Below are 27,019 nucleotides of genomic sequence, written 5' to 3'. Positions count from 1 at the left end.
TAAAAAGAAATGGAAACAGCTGTTCCATTCGAGGCATGGGATCTTGGCAGGATCGTGATCTTCAGTAATAAAGGAACAACTGGAGTGTGTGTACTCAAATAATTTTCTTTGTCCATTTTAATTCTTGCTTTAATTTCGTGTATTAATCTCTTGGCAAATCAACAAAATAAAAAATGTTTTGTCTGTAGTGGGTAGACGCATTGGATCCGGGCGCATCATGGTACGCGACGTGCCGACCGGTGCGTGGGAAGAAGGGGAGAGTCGACCCGAGGTTCGAAGCGAGCCGTACCGTCCGCCGCGCGAGCGTGAACGCGACCGCGAGCGTGACGAGCGCCGGACCAACGGCGACCGGTACGTAGATCTTTCCTACCACCACGGATGTTTGTAGTGAGTCCACGTATGGATCCGTGCGCATCACGGTACGGGGCGTGCTGACCAATAGGGGGGAAGAAGGGGAGAGTCGACTTGAGGACCGCACCGAACCATACCGCCCGCCGCGCGAGCGTGACAAGCGCCGGACCAACGATGACCGGTACGTAGACCTTTCGTACCACTACGGATGTTTGTAGTGGGTCGATTTCAGGCATCCATTGAATTTTCAATCTTTGTAGCGCAGGAACCCTGGCCCTTATCGATTTTTTTAGGAAACCTTAGATAGGTCATAAGATTTTATTCATCATCATCATCATCATCGAAAACTGATAGGCGTCCACTGCTGGATACAGGTCTCTTGTAGGGACTTCCACACGCCACCTAGTGGGTGGGGGGATCTGAAATAATTAAGGTCGATAGAATCGATCGTGTATATTTTACAGGAAAAAAATAAAACCTTTGTTCTAACTATCATAGTTTTTTTTTAAATATTAACAATAAACCTCTACAAACAATGTTAGTTTTGCGGTTCGTTAACAAAAGTGATTCTTACCGTTTTATTTATTCTGTAGTATGGAACCCTCGGTGCGCGAGTATGACTCGCACTTGGCCGGTTTTTTTATTCAGATTAGTTTAAAAAAAAAATTTGATTGGTCATAGATTCGAGCGCCGCTCGTTTGGACGAGACACCTATACTTCTGATATCAAGAGGGAACGGGAAGATCGATTCAACAACGAGAAGACGCGCGAAAGGTATGTTCATTTTTTTACCCGACTGCGGCAAAGACAAAAGGAAGGGTTATGATTTAAGCAGTTTATGTATGACATACATACATAAACTGCTTAAATCATAACCCTTCCTCCCTTCCAGAATGTGTGTTCCACCGTAGCGCCTAAACTACTGGGCCGATTTTGATGAATGAGGTGTCAATTGATTCGTTATAAAGGTCCAGGTGACATAGGCTATATTTAAAATTATTTAATTTTTAAAATAATTGACCTAATGGATGCATCAAAAAAAGTGTAGGTCACCAAAATTTTTTTTCTATTGTTATCGAGTGGGATGTCAAATGAAAGAGTAGAAAATTCTGAGCTCAAGAATATAAATGTAAAACAACATTAAAATATACCAAGGGACAAAAAAACTATTTTACTCTAATATTTTAGCGTTTATTAAAATATCGCAGTTAGGTTTTAATTATCAACTTTATTTCTACTCTAAAGCGGAATTTACACTACAAAATTAGTGGCACGAAATTATTCTTACGACATTAATTTTATTATCAATTGCACGTGTAATGCAATAAATATAACGGGGTAAAATAAGAGTGAAATTTTTGTAGTCCACGTGGACGAAGTTGCGGGCATAAACTAGAGTGGTTATAATCTATATTGTTTCAGAGAGGACAACCGTAGATCAGGTGGTCGCTACTCTCGACGCTATGATAAGGAGGATGAACCAGAATGGTAAGGATCTATAAACCTTACGTAACTATAAGTTTGTCCAGGTGACTATTTATTTTTTCAATATAAGAAATATCTAAAGACTTACAATATTTTTTGGAGCCAATTAGCCGCACTTCACTAAAGTTCTAAAAAATACAAGATTTTTCGTAGTTCTTAGGGTTCCGTACTTCAAAAGGAAAAATGGAACCTTTACATGATCACTTTGTTGTCTGTCTGTCCATCTGTCGTGTCTGTCAAGAAAACCTCCCGTACTTCCCGTTGACCCAGGTAGGTAGGTAGGTAGCTCTTATAGCACAAGTAAAGGCAAAAATCCGAAAACTGTGAAGTTATGGTTACATCACAAAAAAATAAATGAGTTTCAATTTTCAAGTATAACTATATGAAGTGGGGTATCATATGAAAGGGCTTTACTTGTACATTCTAAAACAGATTTTTATTTATTTTTAAGCATAATAATTTATGATTTATCGTGCAAAATGTCTGAAAAAAAACCGAGTACGGAACCCTCGGTGCGCGAGTCTGACTCGCACTTGACTGGTTTTTTTTTATTCACTATAGGTAAGCGCTTGACCACAATCACACCTGATGGAAAGTGGTGATGTGGTCTAAGATGGGCCGCGTTTACCTAGAAGGTGCCTATTCATTTTTTTAATGGTATCCTATCAATAATCATCAGTACTATCACCTGTCTTCGTTTATTTGTTCTTGGTGTTCTTTGTTTTTGCTAGCGTTTTAGTTACACCCTGTATTATTGTACATTAGGTTTAGTGGAGGGCCGACATCTCAGCTGGAGACGATCGAGCTTCGCGGCTTCGACGAGCCGGTCAAGAAAAACGGCACTGCCAGCAGTAAGGATAACGAAGTAAGTTCCATTCCATTCCGTTGCAAATGCGTACTTGTCGCGGTCTCCATATGCAGACACTGGATGATGCTATTCGAACTTATACGAAGGATTCTACAGATAGTTGCAGAATCCTGGGTTTTCTCGGTAGGAACGGCATGCCTAACCAGTGGTAGATGCATTTGACGATTTAATAGTACTTGTAAAAGTTTAATTGAATCCATTACAATTATAAATGCGAAAGTTTGTCTTACGGCCCAACAGTTTAACCGATTTCGATGAAATTTGATACAGAGTAAACTTACATCCCGGGGAAGGACATAGGCTTTTTATCCCGGAAAATCAAAGATTTCCCACAGGATTCTTAAAGGCCCATCTCTTTGACCGATTTATATGAAATTTGGTACAGGGGTAGCTTGCATCCCGGAAACTGACATAGGCAACTATTTATCCAGGATTTTTAAGAAACCTTAATCCACGCAGACGAAGTCGCGGGCATCATCCAGTCTAGTTTATTTATAAATGTGTCTTGTTCAGAAATGGAGCAGTGGCAGCTCTCGTTCCCCCGAGCGCTGGCGCGCCGACCCCGCCTCGCCCGCGCCGCCCACCGAGTCCCTCAACAATAGCAATGTACGTATAATTCCACCCTGATCTAAGCTTAAAGACACTCGGCAGACGATAGAGAGAGCTATGCTTGAAGTTTCTACTCTATGTGCTCAAATCAGAAAGGAGATCTGTAAGAGATCCAGAGTTACCAACATAGTTCAACGGCTTGCGAAGCTGAAATGGCAATGGGCTGGGCACATCGTTGGAAAAACTGACGTTGACGTGGACGTTGTGATCCAAAAGGGCTATCTATACTAATAAATAAAATTGAAGTGTCTGTCTGTAATTTCGAAATAACTACCTCATATTAAGCTCATATGGTTATTTGAACGATACCATAACTGAATCACACGTTCTTAAAATTTTTGTCTGTCTGTCTGTCTGTCTGTCTGTCTGTCTGTCTGTTTGAAAAGGCTAATCTTTGGAACGGCTGAACCGATTTTGACGGGATTTTCACAGACAAGTAGAGAATTGACCAGGGAGTAACATAGGCTACTTTTTTAACCGACTTTCAAAAAGGGAGTTGTGTTTTTCTACATTCTCCGAGATTTCTGAACCGATTTGCGCCATTTCTTTTTGAATCGACAGAGGAACTTTGCGACATTGTTTCATAAAAAATTTGGATTCCAACTCCTCAATCCTGATGCTGCAGGGGATCTGACCAATCCACGCGGGCGAAGCTGCGGGCATCAGCTAGTATACAATATATGTACATATTTATATTTATTTACATATTTTGGAAGCCCTCTATTTAATAATAACTGAGAAATAATAATTATTTTTGACATAGGCAAATACCGTATTTCTTCACCCTCATAATCCAGAGACAGATCATGTGAGGAAATCAGGGGCCCTACTACCATCGCTTAAAGTAGTAATGTTTTAATATTGTTTTGACATTTTCATATAAAATTTGTATGAAGCTGTCAAAACAGTATTGAAACATTATTACTTTAAGCGGTGGTAATAGGGCCCCAGGATGTAATGATTGTCAGTGCCAATATGTTGTCTACATTGCAGGACAAAGATTCAGGAGTGGAGTCGAAGAGCGAGGAGCTTACTCAGCCTCCGGAGCAGCCAGACTTCAACCTAGATGAGTTCCTCAAGTTTGATTCCATACCCGATGTGGCTATGCTCACTGTAAGTTTGACTCCCTAGCCCCTACAAATTCTGCCTCTTTGACCCTTGTCCCTTTTGTTAAAGGAAGAAGATAAAGAAGTTTGACTTGAAACTTGTCTTACAGAATGGTGGCAGTGAGACGGAGGGCAGTCGCTTCAGCCGCTGGTTCCGGCGCGATAGCCCGCCGCCCGCCGACCGCCACTACGAGCGATTGCTGCATACTATGATAGATGGTAAGCTGGTACTATAACTGGTCACCATCGCATCGCCGATCACTGCTGACCATATCTTAAAGTCCACTAAAGATTAAGGGATTAGCAAGCTGAAGTGGCATTGGGCAGGTCAAGCCAATCACAGAACCGTCGGCCGATGGGGTAGACCGGTAAACGCAGTGTTGGGCGACCTCCAGCCCGCTGGGCCAATGACCTGAAGAAGGTGGCTGGAAGTGGGTGGATCAGGAAGGAGGACCGTGTTTAGTAACGCGCTCTTGGAAGGCCTTACAGGCTAATGGAAAGGAATGGAACTAAAAATTTGCAGCTTGTATCCAGTGGCTCCCAATGACTATCTGGATGTTTCCATTCACCTATCCACCTCCTGTCGAAAATTGGCCTCACGCTTTAAGTTTAACTTAAGTATGCATAAAGTCGATTAAAATAATAATGTAACTTGTCACAGATCTGGACAGCTCAACCAATGACAGGCCTCCAGTGGTGGAGCCCCAGCCCATCTACCCGACGCCCGGAGCGCCTCCGTCCCTGCTGGACCTGCTGCGGCGAGCCAGCGCCGACACAGACCATAGACCAGGTAGCAGTTCTATCAGCTCAACCAAGCCCCAGCCCATCTACCCAAGCAATAAGCAATTGCTCCAAGCAATAAGGCCGCCTTTGCACACAATTGTTTTTCCTGTTCTTTCTGTGTTGTGATCCTTTACATGTGTTTTTGCGTGGAATAAAGTGTTTCTATCTATCTACCCGACGCCCGGAGACCAAGCATCACGTCATCACACCCTCCCGCACAACTCCAGTACCACAGAAACCTACTCAGTTGTGCGTTATGTCTGGTAGTATTTAATTACCAATTTTTGACGTCCTCCTTGGCGCAGTGGTAAGCGCTGGTCTGGTGATAAATTTAAAATTAATTTTATAATTTTAAATTTCTGGTCTGGTCTGGTGGGAGGCTTCGGCCGTAGCTAGTTACCACCCTATCGGCAAAGCCGTGTCGCCAAACGATTTAGCGTTCCGATGCGATGCCCTGTAGAAATCAAAGGAGTATGGGTTTAATGAAAAACTGCTATACCCCTTCTATCTTAGACTGCATCACCACTTACCACCAGGTGAGATTGACGCCAAGGGCAGACTTGTATCTGAATTTTAAAAAAAACCAAATAGTGTCATATGAACCTACTAGACTTCGCCCGCGTGGATTTAGGTTTTTCGAAATCCCGTGGGAACTCTTTGATTTTCCGGGATAAAAAGTAGCCTATGTGCTAATCCAGGATATTATCTATCTTCATTCCAAATTTCAGCCAAATCCGTCCAGTAGTTTTTGCGTGAAGGAGTAACAAACATACACACACACACACACACACACACACACACACACACACACACACACACACACACACATACAAACTTTCGCCTTTATAATATTAGTGTGATTCTTGGCTTAATAAAATCATTGTCGTTGTTGCAGAAATGAACGCAGTGAACAGTAAGATGCATAGTCTGGAGGAGCTGGAGGCGCGCCTGAGGCCGCAGCACCAGCCGCCGCCCGAAAACGACCTCTCGGCATTTAATAGACTTGTGAGTATACAACCTCTTCATCATAACATACTAGCTAGGCTAGGCTTTTTTTTTCTTTTTTTTTTCTCTCGTCTGGCTTTACAAAGATTAGCCAATGTCAAGTTTGTAGTTATTTGTAACAAGTTAGTTAAACTATACAAGTATGGACCCCGTCTGAGCCGGCGCTCGCCGACATACGCACGGCACCCTCTTAGAACGCTTTCCAGTCAGTTCTAACAAAAAAAACACTTCAAAAAGGCAGAGCACGCCCGCCAGCTAACACCAACACAGACGAAGTCCTAGGCTAGGCTACACTTTCAAACCGTTTTTTGGCCCCTTAGGGAAGTTGTCCAGCCCGCTGGACCGAAGACCTAAAGAAGGTGGTGGGAAGCGGGTGGATGAGGAAGGCGGGGGACCGTGTTTGGGGCGCGCTCTTGGGAAGGCCTATCTCCAGCAGTTGGAGTTTTGAAAAAAAAAAAATTAGGGGATGACTACGTCCTAATAGCTATCTGCGTGCCTCAGCCCGACCCGTCCAGTAGTTTGAGCTGTGCATTGATAGATCAGTCAAACATATTTTCCTTTAAATAATATAATTAGATTTTACTGTGGCAATGACTGGAAACCAGTATAAAGTTGTCAACTAAACTAATCAGGACCTCTTGATCAAACAATTCCGACAGTTTTAAAGATTATACCAAACGTTTTAATGAGTTGCGATTTAAGAAAACGATTGAATTTATTTGCAGCTAGCGCAAGTGTCGGGTGGACAGGCACAAACCGCAGAACCAGCCCGACCGCAGCCGCAACCGCAGCCACAACCGCAACCGCAGCCGCCTATGAGCCTTTTACAGGTAAGTCTAGAGCCTAGAGTCATTTTGGTCCAATTCGCCAACTATGTTGAAACTGTTGTTATGAAAGCTTTTGGGGTACGATTTATTTCATACTAGCTGATGCCCGCGACTTCGTCCGCGTCGATTTAGGTTTTTCAAAACTCTGATTTTCGGTGATAAAGTAGCCTATGAGTTAATCCAGGGTATAATTTATCTCCATTCCAAATTTCAGCCAAATCCGTTTACTAGTTTTTGCGTGAAAGATAAACAAACATCCATACATACAAACTTTCACGTTTATAATATTAGTAGAACTATTGCGGCCAAGAAAGTCAAACATTGTGTTTGGGTAAATTTTTAAAACGGAGAAAGTTTTATTGTGTTCTATTTTTCTTAGATGCTGAACAAAAGCATGGAGCAGCAGCAGCAGCAACAGCAGCAGCAGCAGCACCAGCAGCAACAACAACAACAACAACAACAACAACAACAACAGCAACAACAGCAGCATCAGCATCAGCATCAACAGCAACAACAGCAAAAAGCGCCGCATATCCCGCAAGAGCTCCTATACAAGCTCTTGCAGGTGCAGCAGGTAAGCTTGAAATATTACTTGTTGTAACTTGGAGCAACAATAACAACAGCAGCAGACACAACAGCAAAAGCAGCGGCAAGAACAACAACAGCGGCAGCACTAAAAACAAAAGCGGCAGCAATAGCAGCAAATGTAAGTATGTAATTCCGTTCTATTTTTTTTAGCTATATAAAATTTTTTAGTTTACAGAAAAAGAAGAGAATCGACTCCAGTGTATATGTACTACTTTCCTGATATGAGTCCGTTGTTTCAGCGTCAACAACAGGCGGGGGGAGACCCCAATCCCCTGGGTAACCCTCTCGGCAATCCCCTGGGTTCAATGGGAGGCATGACCCCACCGTGCGACCGTGACTTGCTGCAGCGGCCCGAAGCTCAGGCTATTATACATGGTATGTATGTATGTATGTATGTATGTATGTATGTATGTATGTATGTATGTATATACTTTATTGCACCACAAAACACAAGTGACAGGTTACAAAAAAGAAAAACACTTAAAATGTGGGTACAAAAGAGGTATGTGGGTTTTTAATAGACTTGCAACGAATATTCGGTTACTATTCGGTATTCGGCCTATTCGGCTGCTTTTATTATATTCGGCCGAATACCGAATATCTACATATTATTCGGCCGAATACCGAATACTTAAATAATATATTTTGTCGTAGAGAAATAATTGGTAAAATGAAAAATTAAAATCGATTGATTACGTATATATTCATATTTTCATTTCTGTTATATTCATTTAAGTAGTCATTGGTGCATAACACAGGTACATAATCATCTTCTGAATTGGAAAAATGGAGGATTCTATGTATTTGAATTATTGTGGTAATCAAAATTTAGAAGGGTGAGGTTCTCATTTCTTTTATAATCATTTATTAAGTAGTCATTGGTACATAAAACAGGCACATAATTTATCATTTTCTGTTTTAAACAAGTTAAGAATTTTTCTATGCATTTGAATTATTTTCATAATCAAAATTTAGAAGGGGAAGGTTATGGTGCAGAAAGACTAACTTTTCTGCATTTTTAGGAAGTAGTTTACTTCTTTTTTTCTCGTAGACCATCCCAACTTCAGAGCGATGAGTACATTAGAACAAGACAAAGGAGTGCGAAACAATCACGTCTGTACAAGTTTTTGGCGCTAAAATCCGGCCGAATACTTTTGCCGATTATTCGGCTATTCGGTATACTGCCGAATGTACTATTCGTTGCAAGTCTAGTTTTTAATAATTTTTTTTTTTTAATTAGTAACTGATCAGACGAACAGTGGTGTGCATAGATTCGAAGCAATTGTAAGCATAGCTAGGTAGGTACCGGCGCACAGTATGTTATGAAGCCCTCTTTTCGGACATCGGCTTTTTATTGCAAAAACGTGTAGATTTAATCATTTAAAACGATAGAGTAGAACTCTCGTGTGACAAATATGCTTAAGTTATGAGAAAAAAAAAATTGAAATTCGATAAATTTTTGCCGGGTAAAAGTGAAAAAAAATTCCTACACTTTAACTAATCGCAATATTAATAAATGACAAAAGCAGCTTAAAAGGTTATCTTAAGCTTCATATATCAAAACTTTTACGCACCTTGTAACTTTCTTAAAACTAGAAATACACTGATTTTTTGATTTTTCGTTTTCATTTTTTTTCTCCGTTATTCCGCAGTATTAGGAAAAGTTATTTCTATGGAAATACTGGTTTTTAATATTGCTACTTATCATAAAAAAACCACATCCAAATTCCGTGGAATCTAGAAGTTAGAGTCAATTATTTCTTTGTGTTAGGGTTGACACTTTTTGAAAATTTTCAACAACCGGTTATAAATTATTAATAAGTCAAAATATGTACATTTTTTTATATATTAAGATTATATATTGTTTTAATTATTAAGATTAAGATTTACGGTGAAATTTTAGTGATTTAGAGCCGTAGCTTAGTGAATTGCCTTCAAGTATTATATCAACTACGATTGTTTATTTTGAAAAATAAACACTTTTTGGATAAAAAAATCTTGACACAAACTCGAATCTGTGAGAAACATTAGTAGTGGCCGAGCGCCACGTGACAACCACGCTGTTCCGAAGTAAAGTACGAATTTTTCCAAACAATAATATATCGATCCAGTTTTTCTATTCATTTTGAGACTAGAGTCAATATAAATAATCGAAATGGATAGTACTGCTAGGGGCGATTCACTTAGTTACGGCTCTAAATCCACTAAAATTTCACCGTGTATATGACAATACTAAATAATCTTTATATTAATAGCTTTAATTTACTTAGTTTTAAGATTATTTAGTTTGATTAAGCTGTTGGTTTTCCAACTTAAAATAAAATAAATCTTAGTACCGGATATTTTTTAAATTTCGAATAACTGATAACCCTAACGGCAAAAATTCCGGTTATTACTAAAACAGGCCATATTATCTAGATTCCACGGAATTTGGATGTGGTTTTTTTATGATAAGTAGCAATATTAAAAACCAGTATTTCTATAGAAATAACTTTTCCTAATACTGCGGAATAACGGAGAAAAAAATGAAAACGAAAAATCAAAAAATCAGTGTATTTCTAGTTTTAAGAAAGTTACAAGGTGCGTAAAAGTTTTGATATATGAAGCTTAAGATAACCTTTTAAGCTACTTTTGTCATTTATTAATATTGCGATTAGTTAAAGTGTAGGAATTTTTTTTCACTTATGCCCGGCAAAAATTTATCGAATTTCAAAATTTTTTTTCTCATAACTTAAGCATATTTGTCACACGAGGGTTCTACTCTATCGTTTTAAATGATTAAATCTACACGTTATTGGAATAAAAAGCCGATGTCCGAAAAGAGGGCTTCATAACACACAGTGCGGCGTTCCTACGGGATTTTTAAAAACCTAAATCCATGCGATTGAAGTTGCGGGCATCATATAGTTTAGAATATTTCTCATGGATTTAATCTATTTCTTGTGGATTTTTCGTGAATTTATAATATTTCATGTGGATTTTTGGTATTTCTCGTAAATTTATAGTATTTCTGTGGATTTATAGCATTTGTTGTTGATGCAGGTCTCAAGGCAGGCGAAATAACGGCACAGCATCTGATGCAGCAGCTAGGAAACCCTGGACTGCAGAGTCGCCATCGAGAAGTGCTGTTGACTATACTCCGCATGCACCAACAGCAGAGACAGGTCAGTTCAGGGTCAATTTCTTAAACTGAACACTTTCAATTAAAGTTTTTTATGTAATCCTGTGAAGATGATACTGCCATTGTCGGAATTAGAATGCCATAAGCCTACTTTGTCGTATTAGTTTATAGAATAGAATAGAATAGAATAGATTTTTATTCAAATAAACTTTTACAAGTGCTTTTGAATCGTCAAATAATTTACCACTGGTTCGGAATGCCGTATAAATTGCGAAAAATCAAATTAAATTTGAGTTTCGCAAGCAGACCCGTTTCATGCACCTTAACTAAGTATTAAACTAACGTGTGATTTCTACAGCAAATGGCCGGTTCCCCTCTGCCCCCGGGCGTGGGCGCGGCCCCTCATCTCGTGGTGCCCCACCACCAGCCACTGCGACTGTCGCCGTTGCCGCATCCAGGTAAAAAAGTTAATCATAGTGCCATCCTCTTCATAAATGCTTTAGTAGAAAGGGACGGTCTGCTTTTTAACTGTCAAAATATTAAATTAATTCTGCGAGTAGGTAATATCAATTTTTTTTCTGGACAGTTCCGAAAATTTTGAGACTGCAATTTCGTTTGGGGTCTACTTATGATCATATTAATATTCTTATGGGTAAGGAGTGAGCGAAGGGGTGGGAAGTAATAATTTTTTTTTTTGGTAATCTTTCTTGCGGAAATGGACAGCATTAAATTAACTCGTCCGTTTAGTTTAGAACCTAATAGAATTCGCAGAATATTATGTGGTTACCTATTTATTGGCAGGTCAAATTATTATTATTATTATTAGCCCGAACTGTCCCAATGTTGGGCAAAGGCCTCCCCTTCTTTCTTCCACCTGTCTCTGTCTATAGAAATTTGAGGCCAGGCCGACATGTAGGCATCGAGTTCGTCTCGCCAGCGACGCCTCGGCCTGCCTCGACGTCTTTTAAAATTTTGTGGCATCCACTGTGTTGTGGTCTTTGCCCACAGTTCATCGGACATGCGCATAACATGTCCTGCCCAGTTCCATTTTAGTCTGGCAGCTTTGTCTCCCACATCCGTTATTTGCGTCTTGGAGCGCAGTATGCTGTTTTTAACATGGTCTGTCAGCTTTACTCCAAGGATGCTGCGCTCCATTGCCCGCTGGCAAACTCTCAGTGCGGACTTTTGATGATCCGTCAAAGACCAAGTTTGAGCACCATATGTGAGGATGGGAAGAATGCACATATCCATGAGTCTACGTTTTAGATTTAATGAAAGATTTCCCTTCATCAAATCTTTTATGGCCCAATAACCCTTCCAGGCGTTTTCGGTGCGTCTCGAAACTTCTTTATCTTGTCTCGCCTGAAAAGAGACTATTTGGCCTAAGTATATGTATTCATGGACATATTCAATCTCCGATCAACTCGATTTTTACGATCAACTCGATAAAGCTTACGACCAACATAAAGGAACTTGGAATCTCATCTTGGGTGATTTCAATGCAAAAATTGGATCTAAACAAGACAACGACGATGGAAAAACCCTCGGACCTCATGGTTCTGGTTCCAGAAACGACCGAGGAAAACGACTATTACAATTTGCCTTTGGACAAACCCTTAGTATTAGCAACAGTTTCTTCTACAAAAAATCACACCGAAGGTGGACATGGATGTCTCCAGACGGTATTACCAAAAATGAGATCGATTTTTGTCTCTCCTCTAATCAAAATATTATAAAAAATATTGAAGTGCTAAACAATTTTAAATTCAACTCAGATCACAGAATATTACGCGCTACAATAAAATTTAACTCTAAACTCCACAGAATGCGTTTAATTAAAAACACAATACGACGAATAGACAAGATTTCACTTTTGGCTAGTAAAGATAAATTTTGTTTGGAATTAAAAAACAGTTTTAGCTCCCTAGATACTACACTATGCGAAGAAGTAAACCTACAATACAATAACATCATCAATAACTTAAAAATAGCTAGCCAAAAAGTTAAAACTGTTAAGAAAAAAGAAAGAAAACTTTCTCATGAAACCAAAATTTTGATAGAGGAGAGACAACAGTTGACTCGAAATACACCTGAGTACGCTTCAAAAGACAAAATAGTCAAAAGGTGTATACGAAAAGACATAAGAAACTCTAATACGAAAATAGTACAAACAGCTCTTGAAAAAAACACTTCCCTTAGGGCCGCCATTCAAGGTATACAGAATAACAAAACTTCCATCAACGCGTTAAAAGATCATAAAGGTTTAAAACAGACAAATAGGTCAAAGATTCTGCATATCAGTACCGAATTTTATAAATCTCTTTATTCCGACTCCAACCATAAATTAATCCCCGTAGATACTATAATAAATCACGATACAAGCTCGATGGACATTGAACCTATTTCAAACTGTGAAGTCCATCGTGCACTCTGTAGTATGAAATATGGTAGGGCCCCCGGAGAAGATGGAATTACTACAGAAGCACTAAGATTAGGTGAGACTGTATTACTTCCACATATAACAAAATTGTTTAATACTATTTTACATTCTGGTAATTTACCTGAACAATTTTGTCACTCAAATATCATTTTACTGCACAAAAAAGGCGACAAAACAGATGTAGGTAATTATCGTCCTATCAGCCTGATATCACATTTATATAAGACATTTATTAAAATAATAGAATATCGAATATCGGGACAGTTAGATAAAAACCAACCTGCTGAACAGGCTGGCTTCCGACGCGGCTTGTCTACCACTGATCATCTCCATACAATAAATCAATTAATTGAAAAACATTTAGAGTTCGACCTTCCACTTTATTTAGCATTCATAGATTACTCAAAGGCATTCGACAGTTTAAAACACTCCAAAATTTTTGAAGCTTTAAATAGCCAAGACATCCCATCCCAATACATTAAAATATTACAGCAAATATATCACAAAAGCACAGCATCCATCAAAATACATTCAACGGGGCCGACTTTCCACATTCAAAAAGGTGTCAAGCAAGGAGATCCACTCTCTCCCAAACTTTTTACTACAGTTTTAGAGGAGGTGTTCAGGAAATTGGCAGTAAAATGGATGGAAAAGGGTATCGTCATCGGGGAAAAAAGGCTTTCTAACCTTCGGTTTGCAGACGATATAGTCCTTTTTGCTTCGTCAGCGTCCGAGTTGGGGGCTATGATTGCTGAGCTCAACGAGGTAAGCGTCGGGGTCGGACTTGAGATGAATATGTCAAAGACCAAGCTCATGACAAACAGCACAAAGCGTAGGCTAGAAGTAGAGGCAGGTCAAAAATGAGCAATAATTGCTTTTATGCCTTCTCTACCTGCACGCCACTGAGTAGAACCTAGTAATGATATGCTTAGTATAAAATATTAAATATCCTTGTATCCTCAATGGACGCAGCGTTTTGTGTTTCACCCATCATGGCCGCCAGTCCCAACACCCTCGCCGTGCACCATCCAGGTAGGAAATCTAAAGGTGAAGATAGACTGCTCCTATACACTGTTACATTCCTAACTATTGGCATATTGCTGAATTACTTTTCCCGATATGACATCAATAATAATAATTGCTTTTGCTGAATGCGGGCTGGCTTTCAGCCAAAAAAGCAGACTCAAGCTCGAAAAACTCTTCGCCCTCATAGGATCCCTTCGTTATTGCCCTAATATTTTTTTTGTGACGTAACCACAAATTCACGGTTTTTAGAAAATTTCCTTGTGGTACAAGACCTATAAAAAATTTCATGATTCTAGGATCTAGTTCGATGGGAAGTACCCTATTGATTCCCTTTTCTTGACTGACAGACATACAGACAACAAAGGGATCCTATGAGAGTTCCTTTGTGCAAAGTCAAAGTCAAAATCATTTATTCAAAGTAGGTACTATTGTACACCTTTTGTTTGTCCGATTTAAAAGATGATATAGCGGTCATAATTAATTACGTAAACTTAAAACTAAAGCTACGAGGGTTCCAAACGCGCCCAAGCCTGAGAAGAGCCCACAACAAACTCAGCCTTTATTCCTTTTTTTTGAGGTACGGAACCCCTCTTATCTTTCTTCTCTCGGAGTTGGTTTCCGTACTTTCCGTTTCCGTCTGTTGTGCGGAACCCCCAACAATGAATGTTTTTCCAGGTGTGCCAGCTCGCATACCATCTCCCCGGGAACTGGCTGCGCATACGCAAACGATAATGCAAAACGCACTGATTAAGAAGAAGCTAGAGGAGCAGAAAGAGAACTACCGCCGGAAAAACGAGATCCACCACCAGCAGCAAGCGGTGCAGCAGCTGCCCAAACAGCCAACACCCATCTCTTTCACACCCACCTCGGTGAGTTATCACATCCTACAGCAGTCTCTTTCCACCCACCTCGGTAAGAAGGGCGCCTTACAACCATCTCTTTCACACACACCTCGGTAATATAGTGCACCCTTTACCCATGTCTTCCACACCCACTTCGGTAAGTTATCACAGCCTACACCTGTCTCTTTCACACCTACATCGATAAGTTATCACCGCCTAAACCTCTCTTTCACACCCACCTTAGTAAGTGCACACTACACCTTCTCTTTCACACCTACATCAGTAAGTTATCACGGTCTACACCTCGCTTTCATGCCCACCTCAGTAATTTATCACAACCTACACCCATCCCTTTCACACCCACCACAGTACTAATACAGCCTACACCCATCTCTTTTACACTCGGTTCTATCGAAGTTAATTATAATAAAATAACAGTTAATCAGTATCCTCCTCCTTAACAAACGCTTTTGTAAGTTATGACAACCTTCACAACCCATCACAACAACCCATCCATAAAATGCTCTCTCACTAACTAGTAATTATCACTGAATGAAAGCCACAAAAATCATTTGACATCTAAATGTCAAATGAGTTTGATGGTTTTCATTTAGTGATGGTCACTGAGTTAGCGAGTCTGTGGTCGCTATTATAATTGCGCGTTTTGAACAGGTGCTGCGTAAGATGACGGCAGAAAAGGAGGATGGAGGCAGCCCGAAGTCACTGTGGGCGCCGCACGCCGCCCACGCGCCGCCCAAGCCGCACGGACGACCCATCGTAAAGGTACACGCGCATTGACTGGTTCAGCCGACTTGAACAGGTGCTGCGGAGGAGGAGGGAGGAAGCCCAGTCTTTGGGCGCCGCGCGGACGACTCATTGAAAGGAGGTGTAGAAGGGGAGCCTCAAATCATAGGCGATGCACGCTACTCACGTGCCGCTTGAGCTGCATGCAACATGCATTTAAAAAACAATCGAATTATTCAATTGTTCTTATTATTTAATAACAATCAAACAATCAAAATCTTTACTGAGAACGCAAAGCGCGGGTCTGGAACGAATTAATCGAAAATTGAAAGCAATTATTGCAAGTTCAAGACCTGTGCGCTCCGCATTTGTAGAACAATCGAAAATTTTCAATTTTTGACAATCGACTGTTAGATTTTCGATCGATCGATGGATCGTTTGTTAATTGGATAGATTGGTTGGTCACTCAAAAAGGTTAACGGCCATTGAGTTCTTGTCTTTGTCATTTGTATGGGATTACGTAACAGAGACAGCCCTATACTATCTTCTCTCCGAGAATAGAATTCTGACATGTTTTTGACATTGCAGGGCAACCAGAGCGGCACGGCGCCTATGGGCTACACGCCAACGCCTGACTATCAGCAGCATTATATGAACCAGCAGCAGGTAAGATTTTTTGGTCTCGTGGGAGGCTTATAGTATTTATAGCTTAGAGGTATTTAAGTTTCTTGGACTGGAAGTAACGTATGCGTTATCTCCGTCTGCTAAAAAAATTGCCGCCAAACAGAACAGATATTTTCAAGTCGCCATCTTTCAAATTAAAAGCTCATTTTTTTATTACTAAATAAATGGTATTATGGTGAACATTTTTTTGGCGACTCATGGCAAAATGAAATCCCGCGTGCGATAACATTTTCATAAAAAAAAAAAAACACCCTTATTTTTCAGATGTCGAATGCAAATCGCGCATTCCCTCACGCCCAGCAAAGACAACCAATGTCCAGTACTGTAAGTGTAGAGACTTATTCAGATAAAAACATTTTTTCCTCCTACTTGCTCAAAAATTGGTTAAAATTTTCGGAAGACCCCCCCTTTCCAAAATTCATAAAATCCAAGTCCGCTGTTAGTTTTAACTTTGCTAATTATTTTAACGTAAATATAAGTACGTCGAATTACGTCAAATGCTTATGACGTCACATCTGTGAATTTCATACCAGCTCCCTTACTAATCAAACGTTTTGATGTTTGATAACAAGTGTAAATTAAAAATTTATAACACCCCTCACAAGGGAAGGTTACATTAACTAGAAAAGAGCTGATAACTTTCAAACGGCTGAACCGATTTTCTTGGATTATAGCTAAGAACACTCTCGATCAAGCCACCTTTCAAACAAAGAAAACTAAATTAAAATCGGTTCATTAGTTTAGGAGCTACGATGCCACAGACAGATACACACGTCAAACACCCCTCCCCACCCTTTTATAGGGGTTATAATACCCCTCATTTTGGGTCGGGGGTTAAAAAGTTACTGTTTGACTAGTAGTCATCATCCCTATTAGAGGTGATTGCGATCGTGACATTGTAGCTGTCATTGTACCGCACTCGAACAGCGCTTCAAGATTTTCAATTACCTTATCATATTGTACAAAAATTATTTTTAACCCCCGACCCAAAAAGAGGGGTGTTATAAGTTTGACGTGTGTATCTGTGTATCTGTCTGTGGCATCGTAGCTCCTAAACTAATGAACCGATTTTAATTTAGTTTTTTTTTTGATTGAAAGGTGGCTTGATCGAGAGTGTTCTTAGCTATAATTCAAGAAAATCGGTTCAGTCGTTTGAGAGTTATCAGCTCTTTTCTAGTTACTGTAACCTTCACTTGTCGGGGGTGTTATAAATTTTTAATTTACACTTGTGTTTACATTTACAGACAATTCTACGTAAATTTGGTGTACAATAAAGAACATTTTACTTTTACTTTACTTATCCCCTTCTTTTACAGCTCATGAACAACCTTAACAACTTAAACAATCTAAATAATATGAATAACATGGGCAATATGAACAACATGGGTGGCATGGGCAACATGGGTGGCATGGGCAACATGGGCGGCATGGGCAACATGGGCGGCATGGGCGCCAACCGCGGCGCCGGCACCACGCTGCACCAACTGCTAGTGCAGTCGCACCAGAGGACACTCAACGGTGAGACCCATTAAATTATTACAGTACTACCACTTTAATAAGTCGCATCGCCAAAATTAGTTTGCACAGAAAAGCGCAACCTCCTAAAACACCATTTATGTGTACAATAAAGAATTCTAAATAAAATAAATAATTCCTTGGTGAAAACGTAGTGTTAGTAGCAGTGGCGTGCACAACGTTTATAGCCAGGGTAGGCATAACTAAGGTAGTTTCTGGAGGTCATGATGAAAAATGAGCATTGAACTATTTGAATCAGGGTAAGCAGCGCTTTTATGCTTCTATGACCTGCACGCCGCTGGTTAGTAGATACTTTAAGAGCTGACTTTCAAAACTATGCATTTAGTCACATTCTTTGACAACAGACTGATATAGAGTCAAACCAAAGGGGCGGTGTCACATTATCCAAGTTTGGTGAGGATTCAAAACGCCTTAAAAGTGTGACTTATTTAATAGATAGCCTCTTAATTGCAGAAATGACTGGGGGTGCAGGCGGCGGAGACAACCAGCTGGCTCGATGGTTCTCCCCCGAGCTTTTAGCGCGCGCCTCCGCAGGCAAGCTACCCTCAGTGCACGTTCCGAACGCGCTTTCACTCGAGGACCTGGAGAGACACCACCACTCCCCAGCACCGCCCGTGCTCAACTGAGCCGCAAGTCCCCGTCACCTGTATTTATATCCTGCGCCTGTGACGTCGTTGGGTGAAAGTGCGTGGAGTGAACTTGTGTGATAAGTGTTCCCGTGATAGGTTTATTAGGACAGGAGTGCTGGTTAGAGGTGGATCCGGGCACCTAAAAAAATATCCTGAAGTGTTAAGAGTGGAGCCCTGACACCGCTCGCCAGGACCGCTCGTGCGCAACTGAGCAGCAAATCTAGATCACCTCTATATATAGCTTGCGTGTGTGACGTCACGTAAGAAGTTAACTGAGGCGAAGTGTTATTCCGTGAAAGGTATACGCAAAGCTTCGGGAGGTAGTGACATGGTATTTTGACTTCATGGACGGAAAATGTGTGTTCGGGTAGAATGAAAACTACCACGAATTGGAATAGATTCGATTAAAAATATAATGCTTTGCGTCTGGTTTATTTGTGCAGGAAAGTTGCTTGGTAGTGCAAGTGTTGTAACTTGTGAAACAGTCGAGTCTTCTTGATATTAGAACTTGATAGTCAAATTGCAGGACTCGACTCGTTATAATAGCATTCTAATGGTAAAAGAATTATTAAAATCGGTTCAGCAATGTCAAAATTTATCATCGATTACAAACAAACAGATGGGTTTCCTCTTTACAATATTATTATTGATAGTCAAATATTATAATTTATGCATTTGAACTTAATAGGAAAAACTTAATAATTTCAGACAGACTTATTGAAAAATCGAGTTTGCAGTTATTTCTTAAGGCTCGAGCTTATTATTCTGTGGACCCCGAAGAACCGAGTCGAGTCTGTATAATTAAGACTCGTTAAGTGGATTTTTTTACAACATTGTCATTTACACTGGAATTCATAGTAGATGTGTCATTCAACCTTTATGCAATTGCATGTGAATTCCGGTGTTACAGAGGTCACAATCCCGAAGTTTTGAGAATTCCGGAAGGGGTGTTTAAAATTCACAAAATGTATACTTCCCATGAATTTGAATGAGTACCAGTGAAATTAAAATTTCAAGTACCAGTGAATGTATGATGTGCGAAGACCTTTAAAAATCGCTGGTTCGATGTCTTGACGTAATAGGTACATCATGTATTGTCCGCGACAGGTTGAGATGGCAACTGGCAGCACGCACTCCCGAACGTCACCCGCGGGCTGTGCGGTTGTGCGGAGCGTTCCCTCCCAGATTGCCATGTCAACATGTCGTGTACTACTTGGGAATAAAATGAATTGGTTGAAAATTATTCGTTGTGAGAACTGAAATATCATTATTCTTTTAAGACCACATTAATTTTAAAAGCGACTATGTATTGATGTTTGTCTCACGGACAAAATACCAAAGACATGTCAATGTTTGATTTTGTTCAAATTTTTCAGTATTCAGGGGATAATAAAACTTTTTGTGAAAATAATTATTATTGGGTTCAGTCAAATGAAAAAAAAACGGATCTCAAAGTATAAAAAAAAAAGAATTACTGTCAAAATTCCAAATCTCATATGACGTTTGTGAACACAGTGTCACAGCTAAAGGGCTGAAATATGTATAAATATAAAACTATTTATTGAATAAACCTTGAAATACCAAAAATATATTACTTTATGAGCCCACTATCTATGGCACTGATGTACGTAATGTTAGGCCAAGTTCCCACTGTTATGCAAAATATCAGCGAGCGTAAACGCTTTCCAGTGTGAACGTGGCCTTATAGAGCGAAAACCCAATACAAATAATAAAAAAGTGGTATGTTCCACGAGAAAGATCAATTTTAATAATAAGGCAACGGTGCTAATTCAGTTTTGCACTACCCTCCAACATGACTAAATTGGCAGGATAGCTCTTGTTTCCTAGGATAAAACCTCCCTGCCTCAATGGCGAGGGCTGCGGTCTTCTCTTCCTCCTCCTCCTCCTCCTCCTCCTCGAATCGATTGACACCTTATTCATCAAAATCGGATCAGTAGTTTAGGCGATACACACACACACACACACACATACATACATATACTGCTAAAATCATAACCCTTCCTTTTGGTTTTGCCGCAGTCAGGTAAAAAACTTGAACCAACCACTCTCCAAGAAACCAACGCAATCTTGATCCAAGACGCAAGAAACTGCAGTTGGTTCAACATGTAAGAACATGTAGCAATATGTTGATCACTACTTTCGTGCTAAAGGCCAGCAAGAAAGATGTGATTATCAAGTTGCTACTATCGTAATGGTTGTGATTGGCTGTTTTTTTTTTAAATGTAATTTACAGACTAGCGCTTGGCTGCAATCAAACCTGCCAGCAAGTAATGATGCAGCCTAAGATGGAGCGCGCTTGCCTAGAAGTTGCCTATTTAATCATACAATTTATGGTATTGCTGCAGCAGTACATTTTAGCCAATAGCGAGAGAGTGTCTGCCAATCAGAAGTGATTGTAATCGTCACACCTGCCAAGCTAGGGCGGTAGGCCTCGAGGTTTAGGATCTTTCTGCGATTTATGTATTGAGCATGAATGTATATTAAAGATGGATGGAGCGCTCTTAATACCTATTTAAAATAATATATAATTATCGCTATTTCACTTCGACTACCAAATTAGAACGAGACGAATCGTCTGGACCACAATCGTGTTATCCTAGGAAATTAGAGCTGGAAAAGTAGTGCCATCCTTTTCACAATGCTTCCCGCAGAGAAGGATAGAATGAATTTTAGTCCTGCCAGTTTAGTATGGAATTAGCACCAACAATTCGAAGTTTTCAAAGGTTATAGCTGTATAGGGATCAAAGTTTGGTGTATTCAGTTGTAGTTTTATAATAAAATAAAAAAAAGTTGTAAGTAGTTTAGATTTTTGACAGTTTTCGATTCGGCCGTAGTATGTTTCTTTGGATCCCGTACCAGCTGCGTGCCTGTACGCGTCACGAATGTTGAAATTGTACATGTGTAATAATAAAACGGTTGGAAAAAATAGTTTAAAAAAACTTTTTGTTTCAAAAACTGTTTTTTTTTTTTAATTGAGCATGTTTTAAGCATGTATTTTTAAAAATGCCAATGTTATTGAAGCAAGCCTCAGAGTTAACCTTGGAAACAGACTAAGGATAAAACAGAGTTGAACAGTAAATAATAATACCAAAATCGAACGCGATGGCTGTAGTATACAATTCTTAATAGAGTGACAGAGATGGATATTTTCTGTCTCTATCATAGTATTGGTTTTTTGACACTTGTTTTGATGCCCAACGAACCCAAAATTTTCAAATTTGCAAATACATATTATTTAAGGTAGGTACTTTTTTTACCATAACCCCAGTAATATCAGTATGCTAGACCTGCGATTGCTGAACTGTTTTTGAAGCAACTTTTTAACTAACTATACCTTATTATTATTTTTATTTAACTATTTAGCCATTTTGGCGTTAACAACAGCATTGAGCATCATGTGAGTGTACTCGGAACTAAATGTTAGTGATGAGACAATATATTTTCTTCTTTTCTTGTTTGAGACATATATTGTCAAGGAAGTAGTTTTTTTTTACAGTGACTCATATTTTTTGGTTGTTGGATTATTATTATTACTATTGACATGCCCCTTATGCGTGTATGCCTCTTACAAGTCTGTTATCCTTGGTCTAAATTGGAACCGAAATCGCGACAGGTGTTCATAATTAGATGCTATTAAAGTCCAACATTCGTGATGCCTACTGTACTCGAATAAGAAAAAAAGGGTCTAAGACCCCTTTTTTGATGAAATGTATGAGAAAAATCTGTAATATGGTTGTAATTGTGAAGCGACGAACTCTGGCGGTTGACATTACGTACGAACGAATGGGTGAACGGACGAGCGAGACCTATACATGAGTGCGAGTGAATGATACATGAACGTACGTCTACGGTTGTGTTTGTGAGCGGTTTGTTTTGTTACTACGTCATTTTTCGAGAGGAGAACATTCTTATGTTAAGATAGTCTTTATTTTATCAAAAAACAAGTACTTTTTGGCATATTTTGTCATGTGGATACTCTATCCACGGAAAGAAGTTAGCATTGGGCTCTCTCTGTTACATCCCATACAAATGACAGAGACAAAAATCTCACTGGGCGTTAACCATTTTGAGACACCAACCAATCGCAAACGATACAACGTTTTCGAACTGAATCTTTTTGAAAACATGTTTGTGATTAGTTGGTGTCTCACAATAGTTCACGCCCACTGAGAGTTTCATCTCTGTCATTTGTATGCCATTGCGTAACAGAGAGTCGTATTTACTAACTTGTTTCCGTGGATAGAGTAATATAATTCGTGTACCAACTCATTTGCAAGTTTTTTTTATAAATGATGATCATGCGCACCTCTAAATCGGTTTATCTTTTTATTGAATTTTCCCACATAGAAACACATCGATTATTACTTACTAGAGGATGCCCGCGACTTCGTCCGCGTGGATGTAGGGTTTTAAAGATCCCGTAGGAACTGTTTAATTTTCCGGGATAAAACGTTGCCTATGTCAATTACAGGGACGCAAGCTACCTCGGTACCAAATTTCATACGAATCGATCAAGCGGATGAGTACTAAGGAATCCCGCGGGAACTGTTTGTTTTTCCGGGATAAAAAGTAGCCCTATGTCCTTCCTCGGAATGTATCCTAAGTCTGTACAAAATTTCATTAAAATCGGTTCAGCGGTTGAGTCGTGAAAGCGTAGCAGACAGACAGACAGACAGACAGACACACTTTCGCATTTATAATATTAGTATGGATTTATTCATGTCGACTACCTTTCACCTCTATATGACCCAATAGAAGGTGACATTCGATGTTTTTCATTAATATTTATTATTCCAAGTACCTTCCCTATTAAAATTAATAGATTTTGTCTGGAAATATTTATATTAGACATATCGATTTTTAAATGCTAAAATATGACCGTCACTTAGTTTGAAACTCGCCAAATGATGTTTTGGCAAATCGCTTCTAACTAATTCTACCTATTCAATATGACAAATATGCCAAAGGGGACTTTGGAATTAGACCATAGTGAATTGTATGTTTTCGATTTATCCATTTTCGATCGCGATTATGAACGCATTCGGAATTCGCACAAGTGTGTTCGCATTTGTGCCAGATATTCCTTTTTTAATGAATGTATTTTTCGACTACCCCTTAAACGATTTCAGAAGATGCCTGAAATATGATTAATCAATCCATCCTTATCTGTAGATAAACGATAAAGCCGAAATCAATAATAATCAATCATATCTGTAATCTGTCAATAGATTACTTAGCAACGTTGTTATTTCTTAAATATAGTATAATGCATAAAAAATGAGTTCTCGTACGCAATTTTAATTTTGTCTCAAATATCATGTCAAAAGTACGATTGTAAACCTTATTTTTGACATGACAGTTGACCCATAGAGTAACAATGGCGCGTGAGAAGTCATTTTGTACTATTTATGGTCTTTTTTGACGTCGTTAAGTAACTTAACGACAGATTATATTATTGGATAGATTTATTAATAATTTCGGCCAACACTTGTTATTTGTTTATAATTGTTAGGTCATATTTAACAAAAAATTTACATACAGTAGACTGCTAAAATCATAACTCTTCCTTTTGACGTTGCCGTAGTCGAGTAAAAATAACAAGGATAAGTAGCTTATCCACAGATGACAGATAGATTGATTATTAATTTGGGCAGATAAAACGTAACTTTGATGCAATTTGACGCCGGATAGCTGAACAGTTAGGGAGTGTATGCTAAAATCTGAAAGATCGTATCAATCGGTTCAAACTCGATCTGTTGAACTATTGCCATACGCTCTGCAGCCACGTTTAGTGGGGGGAAGGGGTATTCTCAACATTCTTCTTTTCTTGATTGGTGGCTTTTTGTAGTGCCAGACCAGCACAATGCACTTCGCCAGTGTTGAGTAGCTTGAGGGAGGCACATAGGAGATTGATCGGTAAAAACGTGCCAGTTTTCAATCTATACATTATATTCTTTAAAAAAAAATATATTACCTGATAATATTGTAGTAGGTAGTCACTCCTTGCATAAGCTACAGGCTCGATTGGTGGGGAAAGGAGGAGGATATTGTCTGTATATAAATAAATTCGGTTGATTTAAATTTTTTCTAACAAAGATTGGATATGCATGAAATTTTTAGAACGTTTTCGTTACGAAAAATAGATGAAATGAAATTTTTAGATCATTTTGTGACAAATATAAAATTACTTAGTCATGGAGTTTTTAGAATATTTTTTATATTTATTTAACTAGTTTAAAATTTTTTTTATGTTAAATTTTACTCAACCAAAACAAAGATAGCGATTGTCACATAAATTGCATCAAAGTTTCGTAAAGCCTGTTCACCAACATAGTGCCCCTACCTAACTATTTATTATTTATATTCGTAGTTTATTGCAAAAAAAAAAAATATTAAGTATAGTTTTCGTTCATTTTAAATAGAAAACGTTCATTTTACAAACACAACAAAAAATAATAAAAGCACACTATGGTTGAAATCTATAGAGTACACTTAGACTTTGCTTAGACTTAACCTTTAGTTAAAACGAGACAGATTTATGGCAGCGGTATAACGCTGTCTCGTTTTAACAGTGTCTTAAGTCTGAGCAAAGTCAAAGTGCGGTCTATAGATTTGAACATAAGCTAGTGAACAGGCTTTATTCGAGACCTATTGCGATTGCACTACGCAAGGACCCCTTCAGGATCAGATTCGATGTCAATTTCATTCAAACACTACTGACAATAGAAGTGTTGTGCCGTCCAGTGAATGAAAAAATTCGGCTCATTCTAACAAGCAATATCGAGTGTTCCCCTTCGTGATTGCGTTTATTTGAAACTATTGAAGTCTCCCAAACACGTGCGTTAGTCCAATGCATTTGGCGAACATGTGCAGCGCCACTTGGCCTATAATTTCTGCATGTGGCCAGCTTGCTTGCCAACTTGTATGAGTTCCATATAAACATTAAAGGATCTTATACTCTATCCGCGGAAAAAAGTTCGTATAACGCTCTCTCTGTTATGTAATCCCATACAAATGAGAAAGACAAAAATCTCTATTTTACTCTAATATTATTTCAAGTCACCAACCAATCACAATCGAAACTGTGTTTTCTAATTGAATTTCGAATGTTTTTTGAAAACATGCTTATGATTTGTTGGTGTCTTAAAATGGTTAACGCCCACTGAGATTTATGTCTCTATCATTTGTATGGGATCAGTGACAGAGAGAGCGCTATACTAACTTCTTTCCGTGGATAGAGTACAGTGCAACGCAAGCTGCGTGTACACATTGGCCAACTCTCCAAACGCATTGGGACAATGAAGCCATGAAATTTTTTCTCCGCTGTACTCTTACACCCGTATTCACAAACGTTACTATGAGGTCTCATAGTGTGCTCGAACGCACAGTGTCCGTTCCACCAATCAGATGACTGTATCACGTCAATTTACAATGATCTGATTGGTGGAACTTACACTATGCGTTCGAGCGCACTGTGAGACCTCATAGTAACGTTTGTGAATACGGCCGTTAGACTTAAAAAACACTGTTAAAACGAGACAACGCTATACTGCTGAATTAAAACCGTCTCATTTTAACTGAAGCTTAAGTCTGAGCAAATTCAAAGTACGGTCTATAGATTAGCCTTACAAAACCGGAAAAAATTCGGGCATGTCGCCACGTGTTTGGGCAGTCTTAAAACTAGATAAGAGCGGATTTTTGTTTGACGTTTTGTAAGGGCGGGGGCACACGATGCGTTGCGGCGGCGGTGCGGTGTCGCTGCGTCGCGTCGGTCTTACATAGGAATATCTGTGGCATGTCACACGATGCGCTCCGGCGCCGCACCGGACTTGCAACCTCCGGGACGAGGCGGGGAGGGGTGAATGCGTTGCGATGTCGGAGCGGCACCGCTCAGTTGATTACGAATACATACATATATGGTGTAAACGAACGCTGCTACGGCGCCGCAACGCACCGTGTGCCCCCAGCCTTAGGACTTGATATGTATGTGCCGACTGGCAATCATGAACACAGTATGTATTTGATGGGTTTTTTTTTTCGCGCGCATTCGATGCCGCGCGAATTTGGTTCTGACTACGATGGTTATAGAGGTGAAATTTCTGTTTTTTGGAGCGACCTTTATTCTGTTCAGGCGGTTATGCGCTCACATATGTATTACAACAAAAAAATTCTCCTGTCAGCTTTAAATTATTGAATAAAGAAAATTTGAAAGTTATTTTCATTGGTTTCATTCAGCGATATGAGTATGTATCTACAGGATTATAATAAGTGCTTCAAAAGCGGCCCGAAAAATATATATAGGTATGTTAGGTAAGCGCTTGACTACAATCGCCCGATGGAAAGTGAAGATGTGG

The 27,019-nt window shown here is 39.4% G+C and overlaps 1 protein-coding gene across 11 annotated transcripts in view; it reads left to right on the top strand.

Moving 5' to 3' along the window:
* LOC123871107 (eukaryotic translation initiation factor 4E transporter-like) overlaps positions 1 to 21,441 on the top strand; it is a 33,212-nt gene extending 11,771 nt beyond the window's left edge. For 5 of the 11 annotated variants that reach the window (XM_045914703.1, XM_045914702.1, XM_045914695.1 and 2 more), the window contains 21 exons: positions 189 to 351; positions 1,033 to 1,125; positions 1,774 to 1,839; positions 2,602 to 2,701; positions 3,218 to 3,310; positions 4,307 to 4,426; positions 4,530 to 4,638; positions 5,081 to 5,209; positions 6,098 to 6,207; positions 6,933 to 7,037; positions 7,414 to 7,608; positions 7,862 to 7,997; positions 10,665 to 10,786; positions 11,102 to 11,201; positions 14,156 to 14,215; positions 14,885 to 15,078; positions 15,724 to 15,834; positions 16,384 to 16,461; positions 16,744 to 16,803; positions 17,796 to 17,997; positions 18,469 to 21,441. In XM_045914703.1, the coding sequence (XP_045770659.1) occupies positions 189 to 351; positions 1,033 to 1,125; positions 1,774 to 1,839; positions 2,602 to 2,701; positions 3,218 to 3,310; positions 4,307 to 4,426; positions 4,530 to 4,638; positions 5,081 to 5,209; positions 6,098 to 6,207; positions 6,933 to 7,037; positions 7,414 to 7,608; positions 7,862 to 7,997; positions 10,665 to 10,786; positions 11,102 to 11,201; positions 14,156 to 14,215; positions 14,885 to 15,078; positions 15,724 to 15,834; positions 16,384 to 16,461; positions 16,744 to 16,803; positions 17,796 to 17,997; positions 18,469 to 18,641 (2,519 nt within the window). In that variant the 3' untranslated portion in view covers positions 18,642 to 21,441. Of the gene's footprint in view, positions 1 to 186; positions 352 to 1,032; positions 1,126 to 1,773; positions 1,840 to 2,601; positions 2,702 to 3,217; positions 3,311 to 4,306; positions 4,427 to 4,529; positions 4,639 to 5,080; positions 5,210 to 6,097; positions 6,208 to 6,932; positions 7,038 to 7,413; positions 7,609 to 7,861; positions 7,998 to 10,664; positions 10,787 to 11,101; positions 11,202 to 14,155; positions 14,216 to 14,884; positions 15,079 to 15,723; positions 15,835 to 16,383; positions 16,462 to 16,743; positions 16,804 to 17,795; positions 17,998 to 18,454 lie in introns of all 11 variants that reach the window. The other 6 variants (XM_045914705.1, XM_045914700.1, XM_045914698.1 and 3 more) reach the window with 5 other exon arrangements.
* Positions 21,442 to 27,019: the final 5,578 nt, after the last annotated feature.

This window comes from Maniola jurtina, chromosome 13 (assembly GCF_905333055.1).
Source record: "Maniola jurtina chromosome 13, ilManJurt1.1, whole genome shotgun sequence".
NCBI classification, from domain to species: Eukaryota; Metazoa; Arthropoda; class Insecta; order Lepidoptera; family Nymphalidae; genus Maniola; species Maniola jurtina.
This window is presented reverse-complemented; position numbering and strand designations above follow the sequence as displayed.